Genomic DNA, 13,280 nt, shown 5'->3' with positions numbered 1-13,280 from the left:
ATTTGAATTTGAATTATTATTATTTTTTTGCTGAAAAATCCACTGTAGGGGCGGTTCTTGATTGAACCGCCCTTACAAATACACACAGCAGGGGCGGCTGGTGATACAGCCGCCCTTACAGAAGTCCACTACAGGGCGGCTGATATTACCAGCCACCCCTATAGATGGCACTGTAGGGGCGGCTGAAAACACCAGCCGCCCCTACAGAGGGCATTGCAGGGGCGGTCAGGAAACCGCCCCTACAGAGGCACCCTCTGTAGGAACACCCTGGAAAGGGCGGCTAGCGCAGCCGCCCCTACAGAGGCTCTAGAGCCGCCCCTACAGTTAACTTCTGTAGTAGTGTTAGTTAAATTTAGAATAGTTTGACTTAGAACAAATTAAAATGTCTTATATTTTAGGACGGAGAGAGTAGTTTAATATATCACGAGAACATACCGTTGTTCTAGCCTAACAAGTTCGGCTTAGCCCTGTTCATTTAGAACACGAGCTTGAGCCGATCTGAGCCCGAGTCTCTTTCAAGCTGAGTCAGTTCACGAGCATTGACCTTATTTCCCAGCCCTATGCATTATGCAAGACTACCTATATTCTGGAGTATAAAAAATAGTCAATGTTTTTACAAATTAATTATATTAATATAAGGCCATCAAAACTGGTGTAGCAGCGCCTATATCTTCTTGTACTGGCCCTTGTCTCCCGTCGACGTCGGTGGCTGTATGGGTCGCAAAGGCTGCTTCTTCTTCTTCTTTTTCTTTTTCTGCATCCTGCCTCAATCATGTGTTGACGTTGTCCCTTCCAACACTGTTGCAGCGGAATGGCCGAATGGGTAACAGTGTTGGACAGTTGAAGTATCAGTCCATCTAAACAGCCGCTAGATACAGAGAGAGATCTGTTTTTTCTTATCACACAATCTTGCCATTTTCCATGATGTGGATAGATCACTCATTCTCTTGTATCAGTACCTCGTTTTATTTTAATCTATTACGTTTACATCATAACATCATTTGGATGGTAACTTTGATATCTTAAATGCACATGTATAGTGGAAGAAACTTATTCATTGATCAAACTGAGAACTGCTTCAGACTTCGGTACTCCCTCTCCCTTCTTAAAGTTTGGCACAGATCTTAATTAAATCACCTCTAATTAATTAATTGATTGTTTTTGTTGTTGTTGTTGTTGTGATACCTCAAGCAAGGCACTTACATATGCGGATATACCCCAGCCCAATTCCTCCACTTTCCTTCCGTGTTGATGGCGCTTTTCTTTAGGCACGACACCATGACAGCACACATTTCGCTAAGGCAGATCGCAATTCGAATAGGTAGCGGCGACTAGTCTTGGAAGCACAAATACAAATCGACGTTGAGCCGCCAAGTATACAAAAGGGCTAAGATTGAAGGCAACAGGTGGATGGATGTATGCATTTGTCCATCATTAGGCAACGGGGAAAGAAAATGATGAGGAATTTGGATTTCAATGGGTTAAGTTGGATAACATCTCGAGAAATAAATCAACAGACTTAAGTACGGATCTTTGGCATTGACATGCTTGATGTGTTCTTAACTTCTTACGATATTGGAAAGAGATACATACAATAATTTTTTTTCGCTCCGCGCGACATACAGCTCACATCCGGTGACGATACTTGAACAGATTATTTTTGAAGAAAAGAGAGATCTGATCCTTGAGTTACTGCGAATCTAGCTACTAGACCCTCTTCTTCTGAACATAGGATTCCACTGCAGTAGCCGGCACCTCCAAGTCTGAGCACAAGCAGAGGCCACGCAGAACTAAAGCGACAGCAATCACCACGAACGGAGAGTAGAACTTGACCAGCTTTGGTGTTGCTCTCCCGGACCCCAATATCTCCCCAAATATGGCAGACTGAAATGAACACGGTAAGCATCTGAAAGTTGAAGTGATTAAATTTCAGCTTATTTACCAGTTACCACGCCCAGTTAAGGGGGTGTTTGGTTCGAGCTACTAAACTTTAGTAGCTACTAAACGGTTTAGTCATTTTTAGTAACTCCAGAGTTACTAGAGATGACTAAAATCTTTTTAGTAGCTTTTAGTCATATCGTTTGGTTAAAAAGTTACTAAAGTGACTAAAAGCTACTAAATTTAGTAGCTACTAGACGAACCAAACATGCCCTAACGCTAAGAATCAGTATGCGATGAATAGGAGGGAGGTCTATGGATACCAAGTACGTAAGCATGGTGACGCCGGCCATTAGGGTGGTGGCCGCGGCGACCCAGCGGCGGCGCGCGAGGATGCCGTAGAGGTTGGCGATGCAGACCGGCCAGAGGAAGGTGAGGGCGAGCCAGACGAAGCCGTGCAGGAACGGTGGCGGGCCGGCGAGGAGGTAGTGGTCGAACTCGTCGACGAACCATTGGAAGACGCTCACCAGCGGCGCCGGGTAGAGGTGCCGCGGGAGGACGACCTGGGAGTCTATCAGCGGCGCCGCCACGGCGATGACCAGCGAGAAGAGCGCCACCGCTGCGTCTGCCTTGGAGACGGTGGCCATTGGGTTGCGCCGCGAGGTTGATCGAATTTGGAATCAGCGATGTGTTTGGGGGACGGAATGGAGCTGCTGCACTCATGACATCTACTTCTTGAACGACTATGAATATAGGTTGCTGTTAAGTGATCAGTAATTAATGGAGTTGCTGATTGCAGCACGTCCTTTAGAGCTGATAGCTATTTTCTTCTGCTTCCCGCCTCAATCATCTGCCATTCGATACAGTTCGAGCACATTTTCCACACCAGCGTCATTATGCTTTGTGACATCTGGTGTGTTAACGTCGTCCCTTCCAACACTGGCACATCTTGGACAGTTTTTTTTTTTGAGGAAACAGTGTTGGACAGTTGAGCCATCGATCGGTCCATCTACGCCAGCTGTTAGATAGGGATACAGATTATTTTTTTTCTTTTGGCAGAAGCTTGCTATTTTCCGTGATGTGAATAGACCCAGCGGTTGGCGGGAAGCAGAAGAAAATAGCTATCAGCTCTAAAGGACGTGCTGCAATCAGCAACTCCATTAATTACTGATCACCTAACAGCGTCATTATGCTTCGTGACATCTGGTGTGTTAACGTCCACATCTTGGACAGTTTTTTTTTTTTGAGGAAACAGTGTTGGACAGTTGAGCCATCGATCGGTCCATCTACACCAGCTGTTAGATAGGGATATAGAGATTATTTTTTTTTCTTTTGGCAGACGCTTGCTATTTTCCGTGATGTGAATAGACCCAGCGGTTCATCCTCTTGTACTGGTATCTTTTTTTATTTTAATCTATTACTACGTTGGCATCAGAATATCTTTTAAATGGTAACTTTAATATCTTTTCCAGAGACATGGCTTATTATTAATAGTTGCGTTAGTGAAAAATAAGAACCGGCATGGTAATTAACACTTGGTGGACTTATATTTGTTAGCTTCAATTACAGCCACCTAGTACATACAAATGATTTGGCTGTGCGAGCTCTAATTTTCAGAAATGCAGGAGACTTGCAGTGGCAGAGGTGGATACTGCTTCATGGAGCTCGATCATGTGTTCTAGCTAGCTACAACGTTTTGGTCATGGCCTAACCTAGCTTGAGCGTAAAAATGTAAAACATGACCCTTGTATCGTAGTGAAAGAGGTCACTGTGATCAAATTTTGGTCGCCCTTTTTGCCACTGAAACCTTTTGAAGCACACATCTGGTGATACTTGAACAGATTTTCAAGAAAAGAGATGTCCTTGAGTTACGAACTGAAACCTCATTGCATTGAGCTTTGCAAAGAAGAAGGCTTAATTTGCTGGGACTCCGCATCTCTCAAGTCAATGGCTATGTAATGAGTGCAAACAAATTGTGGAAAGCCTGCCGAAACAGACTGTCACAGAATAAGAGCAACGAAACAGGCTGCAAGTTCTATGTGAATCTATCGTCGAGGCCGTGACGAATGAATGCGTCTGTCTGCCGTCCAAAGTCTTGGCCGATCTAGGAAGAGTTATATTTTATAGCCCAATAATAGTTTCTACACAGCGTATACACAGGACCCATTAGGTTGGAGCCACGTAGTAAGCGTGTGTAAAGGGATCACACACCACCTTTAAGTTAACCGCGCTTGCTTGCTTCGTCGTTGATCTGAATTGTTCTTTGTGTCCTGCATGCATGCATGCTTGATTCGTTCTAGTTCTTCTTACCAGTGTTGTATGTATCTGCGAGCGAATATAAATCCATGGAATTGTTTGGTGTTCCCTTTAATGTGTGGATTCTTGCGTGGCCCTAAATTGTTATGGCTTTATCAATAGTATCTCCCATGTGTTTCAGTATTATACGAGTTGGTTCCAAAACCAACAACCAACTAAATTGAGCTATTTTATAAGTATATTATCCCGTGGATTTATGGTGCTTCGCTTTTTATGTTGGCCGAAACAAACTTATGACATAGCATGCTTTTATGTTATTTTTAATAATGATAGATGTAGGTAATTTAGACGCAAATTCAGGAGTTGCTTTAGTTTTTTTAATAACGGTATGGATGGGCAATTTAGTTAAAGATTAGGGGACTACTTTGGATTATTTTCTATAATGGTAGAGGTGGGCAGTTAAGAATTAGATTTGGGGCTTACTTTAAACTGTTTTCACAACTAGTGCATCAACCCATGCTGCCGCACGGGCTAACTTTAAGATACCTAAGTAATAGAAGCTCTTATATAATATGTTTTAACAAATAAAAATTACTTCATACATTTAACTTTGATTTGAATCCAGAGTTACATTGTGTATAGAATTGGCATTGAAATGATTGAGGGAGATCGTCGTGACAGAGCTAATGATGTAACATTAGTTTGATTCCGTGGTTAGGTGTTTTCCTTTCCCTCTTGTTTTGTGTCCTAGTATGGCTGACTTTGTGCAGTATATGGACGTGTTGAATTCTCTCTTTAGGAATTGCACTATGTGACTAACAATATTAAAAGGTTAGTTTACCTACAAATTGTTTTCATAATTTGTAGTCTTTCACCTCTAATTATTTTTGTATTAACATCTTAACCTTGTATCACATTTTTTATTAATAGATTAACTAATCGGGACGTGATGGGTACTTAGTTATTCTATTATAGTATATTACTAAGTGAATGTGATCGTAAGACTCATCAGATATTTTATTAACTATATAATTGTGAACGTCGGTAAAATGATCTTTTAATAATACAGATATTTTGTTGCTTTAGATATTTTGTTAACTAATTCTGAACGTGGTATAGCAGATATGATACTTTAATAATGCAGTACCTTGTGACGTGATTAATATGACTCATCTGATATTTTACTAACAGTCGTTAGTTCTCACGTAGGACCGCCAATCTAGATTCTCCAAAGGGTCAACTTTTTTCTTCCTACAAAATTATTTTTTATCTATAATGGCATAGGTGGGTAATTTTCTCAAAAGCAAAATAGATCTAATGGTTATAGATAGCTAGAGTCTTGTTGGGGCCTCTGGTGACAATTAACGTGGAGGCTCCGTTGGGGCCTCTAATTAATTTTTAGTATTTATCTTTATTTCTAGCGCATCTGGTGAGAATTAACGTGGAGGTTTCGTTTGGGCCTCTAATTAGTAATAGTAAGATAAGATAGCACGTGGGCAAGTTTTTAGAAAATATAAAAGATTTAGTACCTAATGGCAGGTTGTTCTGTTTTTTTTGGATTTCTATGATTTATATTTGTTTTTTTTCTAGCACGTCTCCTAAAGATCAATTTGCTGGCTAAAAAAACTCAAATGAGTGATGATAGTAATAAGATACTTAAGACACATGGATAGATTACTTGGAGTCAAAAATCAAACACGATATACACAAACAAAAGAACTCCGAATATAATGCTAAAAAAACTAACTGGTAAAAGCTAACCACCACCGGCTGCTGAAATCCCCGTTCCGCTGCAGCCGGGAACCATGACTGAGAGAGGCTGGGCGCGCGCGGGAGACACCATGGATGGCTTCACCAGGCGACGAGCGGCATCCAGGTAGAGGGTTGCGGAGCGGTCGTCATCGGACTCCTCGCAGTCGGCCTCGTCCGCCCACCGACGGCGCTTAGAGCGCCCGCCCGGGTAGAACGGGGCCGCTGCAGGCAATAGAGAGCAGTTGGGGTTGGTCGCTGCCTCACTGGCACCGTGACGGTCTACGGAGAGCTCACGGGCCTAGAAGGCTCGGGCTTGGACCTGGGCGACGAGGATCTGAACAGATCGGGCGGAGGCGTGAGGCAGCCATCGTCCCCAGCGTCGGTCGGCACCATCAATGGCAGGCGGGTCCTAGGCCCAGGCTCGGTGGCCGGGGAGGAGCTCGGGGTAGCCATCGACATCGCGGTGGGCCCTGAAGGCCCAGACTTGGGCCCGTCTGCCTCAGCGCTAGCTCCCGCGTGCTAGGTGGCCACGGCGGCGGCGACAACCGGCCTCGACGGCGGGGGTGGGGTGGGGGGGGGGGGGGGGGCGGAGGCGGCGCGTCCACGGCGTCAGCGTCCGCGCCTGCACTCAGCAGGGGCCACGCTGCTAGAGGCGCCCGCAGTCATCCGAAGGGGAGGAGGGATCTGTCGTTGCCGGAACACTGGCCGGCGACAGTGGCGTCGGATACGCGGTGGCGCATCTGCTAGGCGCGGAACCACGGCCTGAGGGAGCGGCGGAAGCAAGTCTAGAGGGGGTCAGGGAGGGAGCAGTGAGGTGGAGGGATGGGGAGGGGGCCGCCAGAGCCGGGTTGGTGGCCGATGGCGGCGGCGGTGAGTTGGGGGTGGCCAGAGGAGCCGCCTAACCCTAGGTCCCTATTCTGACAAATAAACTAGACTCTGATTATTCCTATGTTACATGGGTTAGCGGAACAAAAATCTTGTCAGGCCCCTAATTTGGGGTCCTTTGTGCATTATGTATCAGTCCTTGGATCAGTAGCTGATACGCACAATTCGAACAAGATTGTTATAAAAACCATACTTTTATTGCTAGCAGGGAAAACATATTACAAAGTTCATATTTACATAGCTGGGCCATAGGCCTTGATATATATCAGAGTTCCAACACAGCGGTCCTAAGTCGTCGTGGCCTGACCATGAGAGGCCATGAGAGGTGCAAGGTGGAAGACAAAGCACCTCTAGGCGATGAAGAAAGATGATTGAGATTGGCTCACGAGTGTGTGATTGAAGATTGTGTGGACTGAGCCCAAGGGGTGCATCCAGTCCTGGCTTAAATAGGCCAACCTTGAAGATGGAGAAGCGAAACTGTGTAGGTAGTTGGGAGTAACTAGGACATTGAACACTGATGTCTGTGTAGCCAAGGAAAATACGACACTTCAACACTGTCGGTACGGGACCCACGGGATACCCCGCAAGGAAGTGAGAAGACCTAGTCTAATTAGGATTCTTCCCCTGTACTCTTAGTAGCAGTATTATTCTGTAATCCTATTAGGAAGTCTCATTGTAAACTAACTAGGACTCTGGCCTCCTAACTATATAAAGGAGGGCAGGTCTCCTTGGATCGGGAGTTTTAGAGAACAATTGTACGACACAATACTTTACGATCAATCCAACGCAAAGGCTAACGCCGACTGGACGTAGGGCTATTACTCGATCAAAGATCGAGGGTCCGAACTAGGATAAATCGACTGTCTCTTGCGTTTACCGTTGAGTTCTGCATACGCTGAAGCCCGAACATACTACCCCGGGGACCCCCGTGGTAGGCTATCGGTGGTCAAACATCGACAGCTGGCGCGCCAGGTAGGGGCTTTCGGTGAATTTGCATCCGAGAGCTCGACGGACCTCGACAACATGATCTTCTCAACGGGATCAACCTTCATCTTCGGTTCATGGATCTGTGAGGTAGGCGATGATGGCAAGCTCCAAGGTCGTCTCCTCAAAAATTTAGATCATCATCAGAACTTTTCCATTTCGGCAATAATGACAGATCAGCTTGCCGGAAGGTTCGCACAGCTCGTAATGTCCAATCCAACTTAGATTTCGTGACTTCTCGCATCTGACTCAAACTCAAGTTCCGCTTCCAAGACGGAGTCTTATCCGACTTCTTTCGAAAAACCGAGTTCTTTTCTGACAAGGCTTCGAGGCACGATGTCAACTTATCAAGGATACAACTCGGAGTACACTCATAGTACTAAAAAGAAGTCGGGTCCTCTTCCGTTCGGACTCCACAACATGGCAACCTCTTATCAGACATGGCCCGAAGGATCCACCTATCCTGTGCTTAGAATGCCGCTGAAAGGAGCCCAGGAAGGTCTCGTCTTAACTTTAACATCTCAAGACTGCATCGTCCACTAGCCAGGTTCCATTCCTGAGGATGACGACACCCAACTAGTCAACGATACGACAACAACAACTCTACCCTACCAAGAAGGAGACTCAATCTGTGACCTTGAAACCTCTACTGAAGTTATCAATAGCTCTGGCAGTACGGAAATCAACGACGATGACAGAACAACTCACGCTAGAGAAGTATTCATGATTCGCCGTCCTCGATCACCTTTGGTCCCCCTAGAAGCACCCGACGTTAGGTCTTCAGATGAATCCGAATCCAACATATCACCGTTTATCCAGGGGCACGATGGTGAAACTGAGAGTCAGAGGTAGGCCAGAGAGAGAAAGAACAAATTGAAGCAATGACGTCAACGCCGGGCTAAGCAACGAAAGGAAACTTGGATCAAATATGAGTCAGACCTAGCCAAGTACAATAGAAGAAGATCAGAGCGAGAGGTCGAAGAAGGACGAGTAGCGAATACACCCTACGACAAGAGCCGACAAGCACTAGAAGAACTCAGGGTGACTTCATATCCCAATGAAAAACAAGAACAACTCCTAGACTTCCTCCGATCAATAGTCCTTAGGACGCACGATGGAAGGGCAACATCTCATGAACAGGAAGATCAAAATCAGAGGAAGTCTGCCTTCGAGAGACTTGGACCAAGTGGAAGTCACAATAGAGAAAGTAGAAGAAATCATAGTCAAAACGACCGGGTCGAACAAACAAGAAAAGCCAGAAGCAAAGCACCCACACGGACAGCTACGCAAAACTACTCTCACCAAGACAACAGTTGACAAGAAGGGGGTGCTGAATCAGAATACATAGAAGCCAGAACGCACGATAGATTCCCCTGTTTTGTAAACAGACTTGCTTCAATACGACTACCTCACAAGTTCAAGCCGTCCAACCACTCCAAGTATGATGGCAAGACCGAACCAAAGCAATGGCTCAGGATTTACTCGCAATCGATTGAATTGGTCGGAAGAGACGATGACATCAAGACCTTGTTCTTTCCCATGGCCCTAGAAACCATGCCACTTCAATGGTTTGACAAATTGAATCTAGGATCAATCAAAAATTGGGAAGACTTGCAAAGAGCTTTCTATGAAAATTTTGCGGGTATTATTACACATCCAATCACCCACGCAGAGTTAAAAGGACTCAAGCAGAAAGGAGGTGAAAGTCTCAGAAATTACTATCGATGATTTGGCGAACTACGAGCTCAAGTACATGACATCACACAACGAGAAGTAATTGAAGCTTTCTCTCACGGAATCATGGCTAGGTGGCAATTTCAAGACTTTTGTAAAGAAAATCCAAGAAATAATGAAGAATTCAGATGAACAGTGGAAAAGATGATTACCACAGAAGAAAAGACACGAGAAAGATTCCCGGATAGAAATAACAGAGACAACCCGGACAGGAAAAATCCTCAAAACAACAGACATCAGGAAAGGACACGTGGTCCAGACAACACCATAGCAGTGACTAACAAATCAAGGAAGTTTTCACAGCCAAGGAGGTATGATGACATTGAAAACATGCGCTGCCCCTTGCACCCAAAGAAAATCGCACCATCGGAGATTGCTATACCTTCAAAGATCGATACACGAGGAAAGATAGTAAGGAGAATACCAAAGAAGGCAATCAGAAAAAAGAAGAAGACAACCACGAAGACAAAGGATTCCAAAAATCCAGGGGGACAGTGATAGTAATCTTTGCCGGGGTTCCAGATTCCAGAAGCAAACATCAAGAAAAGCTAGCGTTACGAACCATCATGGCAACAGAACCTGCTACACCAAGATATCTCAATTGGTCAGAGTATCCAATCCAATTTTCAAGAGAAGACCAATGGACCAGCATAGGAAATGCAGGCCATTACCCACTGGTTCTAGATCCAACCATTGCTGGAATGACTGTTATGAAAGTACTAATCGACGGAGGAGCTGGACTCAACATCATTTTTTCAGAAACTCTAAGGAAGATGGGACTACAACTCGCCGGGATGATCACACCAACAAGCATGCCTTTTTATGGCATAGTACCCAGCAAGGTAGCAATGCCACTTGGACAAATCACTCTACCGGTTACTTTTGGGACTCCCTCGAACTACCATACAGAGTTCATCAAGTTTGAAGTCGCGGACTTTGATTCATCATATCACGCAATCCTTGGGTGCCCAACACTAGCAAAATTCATGGCAATACCGTATTATCTGTACATGTTGCTTAAGATGCCAGGGCCTAATGGTGTCCTCTCTCTTCGGAGTGATTTGAAGCGCGCATTTGACTGTGATGTTCAGGCAATCCAAATTGTAGCAAAAGCATAGGCCAACAATGGAAGAAAAGAAATAACCACTGTTGCAGCAGAAATGAGCCCAGAAGAGCTAGAGATACCGGCTAAAAAACCCAGCATCCTAACACCACCAAAAGAAGCCGACGTCAAGCAAATCGACCTGGGCACCGGTGATCCCTCAAAAACGGCAACCATCAGCGCCCACCTATCGGCAAAATAGGAACTCACGCTCACCAACTTTCTTCGGGACAACAAAGATATATTCTCTTGGAAGCCAGCCGACATGCCAGGGGTCCCAAGAGAGTTGGCTGAGCACATAATTGATATCAATGATGGCTCCAAGCCCGTGAAGCAACGACTACAACGATTCTCATCAGACAAGAAGGCAACAATTAAAAAGGAAATTACAAAACTAATGGTAGTCGGATTCATCAGAGAAATCCTCCATCCAGATTGGCTAGCAAACCCAGTTCTGGTACAGAAAAAGAATATGGACGAGTGGCGCATGTGTGTCGACTACACAGATCTCAACAAATACTGTCCGAAAGATCCATTCAGACTACCACGCATTGATCAGATAGTTGATTCAACAGCAGGATCTGCCCTATTATCCTTCCTTGATTGCTATTCAGGATATCACCAGATTGCATTAAAGGAAAAAGACCAGGGCAAGACATCTTTCATCACTCCATTCGGTGTCATTTGGACTCAAAAATGCTGGTGCGACTTACCAAAGAGCTATCCAAACATGCCTCAGTGATCAGATCGATGAAAACATAGAAGCATACATGGATGACGTAGTGGTAAAGACAAAGAACCCAGATACACTAATTGAAGACCTAAAGCAAACCTTCGAAAACCTAAAAAGATGGAGGTGGAAATTGAATCCAAACAAATGTGTATTCGGAGTTCCTTCAGGACAACTACTCGGATTCCTGGTCAGTCATCGTGGAATCAAAGCAAGCGCCAAGCAAATTCGAGCCATAATAGAGATGGGCCCTCCTCGAAGTGTCAAAGATGTGCAAAAGCTAACAGGCTGCATGGCGGCACTAAATCGTTTCATATCAAGACTGGGCAAAAAAAGGTTACCTTTCTTTAAATTGCTAAAGAAGACAGACAAGTTCGAGTGGATAGAAGAAGCCAACGAAGCTTTCAAGAAACTCAAGGCATATCTCACATCCTCACCCGTTCTCACGCCTCCAAAGAAATATGAGGACATGATGCTATACATTCGGCAACTTCTACTGTGATCCGCACAGCGATTGTCGTGGAAAGAGAAGAAGAAGGGTGTGTATATAAAGTACAACGCCCCGTATACTACATCAGTGAAGTACTGTCAGAATCAAAAATCTGATACCCGCATGTGCAAAAACTACTCTATGCCCTCCTGATCACTTCACGCAAGCTTCGCCACTATTTTGAAAGCCACAAGATTACCGTAGTAACGGATTCCCCACTCGAAGACATCCTACACAACAGAGACACAACAGGCCACATATCTAAGTGGGCAGTTGAACTTGGTGCTATCAATATCGATTTCACCCCACGGAAAGCAATTAAATCTCAAGCCCTGACTGATTTTGTTGCTGAATGGACAGAAATTCAACAACCTATGTCAAATACCATCCTTGATCACTAGAAGATGTACTTCGACGGATCACTTAAGCTAGGCAGAGCTGGTGCAGGTGTCCTCCTAATTTCTCCAGACAGAAAGCAACTCAAGTACGTCCTTCAGATATTATGGCAAGCTACAAATAATGAAGCAGAATACGAAGCCCTCATCCACGAGCTACGAGTGGCAATTACCCTCGGAATCAAGCATTTACTCGTTTACGGCGATTCAGCAGTGGTAATCAATCAAGTCAACAAAGATTGGAACTGCACCAAAGAAAACATGGGCGCTTACTGTGCTGAAATACGAAAGCTCGAAAAACATTTTCAAGGATTAGAAATTCTACACATCCTGCACGATTCTAATATAGCAGCAGACGTCCTCGCCAAGCTTGGATTAGATAGGGCGAAGGTCCCACCTGGTGTATTCATAGAGGAATTATCTGTTCCCTCTATCAAACAACCCGGTGAGATAACCCCTGAAATCTCAGCTAAAGGTATCCAGATTTTGGTAATCACCAATTCATGGACCTAGGTTTTTATTGATTACATCAAAGAGAATAAGTTGCCAGCGGAAAAGGAGAAAGCTACCAGAGTTGTTCGTAGAAGCAAGAATTACGTCCTAGTGGGAGACAAGCTCTACAAAAGAGCCACATCATCAGGAGTACTATTAAAACACGTCTCATTTAAAGAGGGCAAAGAGATCCTAGACGAAATACACTCAGGTTGCTATGGAAATCATGCCGCTTCAAGAACACTAGTCAGCAAAGCATTCCGCACCGGTTTCTACTGGCCAACCATTTTAAAAGACGTAGAAGAACTCGTCAGAAGATGCAAAGGTTGTCAAATGTTCGCAAGACAAGCTCATGTGCCAGCTCACAACCTCATCTGCATCCCACCTGCTTGGCCTTTCTCCTGCTGGGGGCTGGATCAAGTAGGACCTCTTAAGAAAGCAAAAGGCGGCTTCAAGTACATCTTGATAGCAATTGACAAGTTCACCAAGTGGATTGAATTCAAACCACTCGCAAAATACAGCGCAGCCAAAGCAGTCGAGTTCATCTAAGACATTATGCACCGCTTCGGCATGCCCAATCGA

General features: G+C 44.8%; 1 protein-coding gene across 1 annotated transcript; it reads right to left on the bottom strand.

Moving 5' to 3' along the window:
* Positions 1–1,467: 1,467 nt before the first annotated feature.
* LOC136501662 (uncharacterized) lies at positions 1,468–2,667 on the bottom strand. Its single transcript, XM_066497177.1, has 2 exons — positions 2,202–2,667; positions 1,468–1,884 (listed from the first exon to the last, which is right to left on the bottom strand). Exons 1-2 carry the CDS (start codon positions 2,523–2,525, stop codon positions 1,708–1,710), a joined length of 501 nt encoding a protein of 166 aa, XP_066353274.1. The 5' UTR covers positions 2,526–2,667; the 3' UTR covers positions 1,468–1,707.
* Between the last annotated feature and the right edge of the window lie 10,613 nt (positions 2,668–13,280).

This window comes from Miscanthus floridulus, chromosome 13 (genome assembly GCF_019320115.1).
Source record: "Miscanthus floridulus cultivar M001 chromosome 13, ASM1932011v1, whole genome shotgun sequence".
In the NCBI taxonomy this organism is placed as follows: domain Eukaryota; kingdom Viridiplantae; phylum Streptophyta; class Magnoliopsida; order Poales; family Poaceae; genus Miscanthus; species Miscanthus floridulus.
This window is presented reverse-complemented; position numbering and strand designations above follow the sequence as displayed.

Excerpts from the sequence above, each read along its gene's own strand:
- LOC136501662 (XM_066497177.1), bottom strand. The coding sequence starts at position 2,525 with ATGGCCACCGTCTCCAAGGCAGACGCAGCGGTGGCGCTCTTCTCGCTG. Across the intron at positions 1,885-2,201 it reads TCACCATGCTTACGTACTTG|TCTGCCATATTTGGGGAGAT; the intron begins GTATCCATAGAC and ends TGTTCATTTCAG.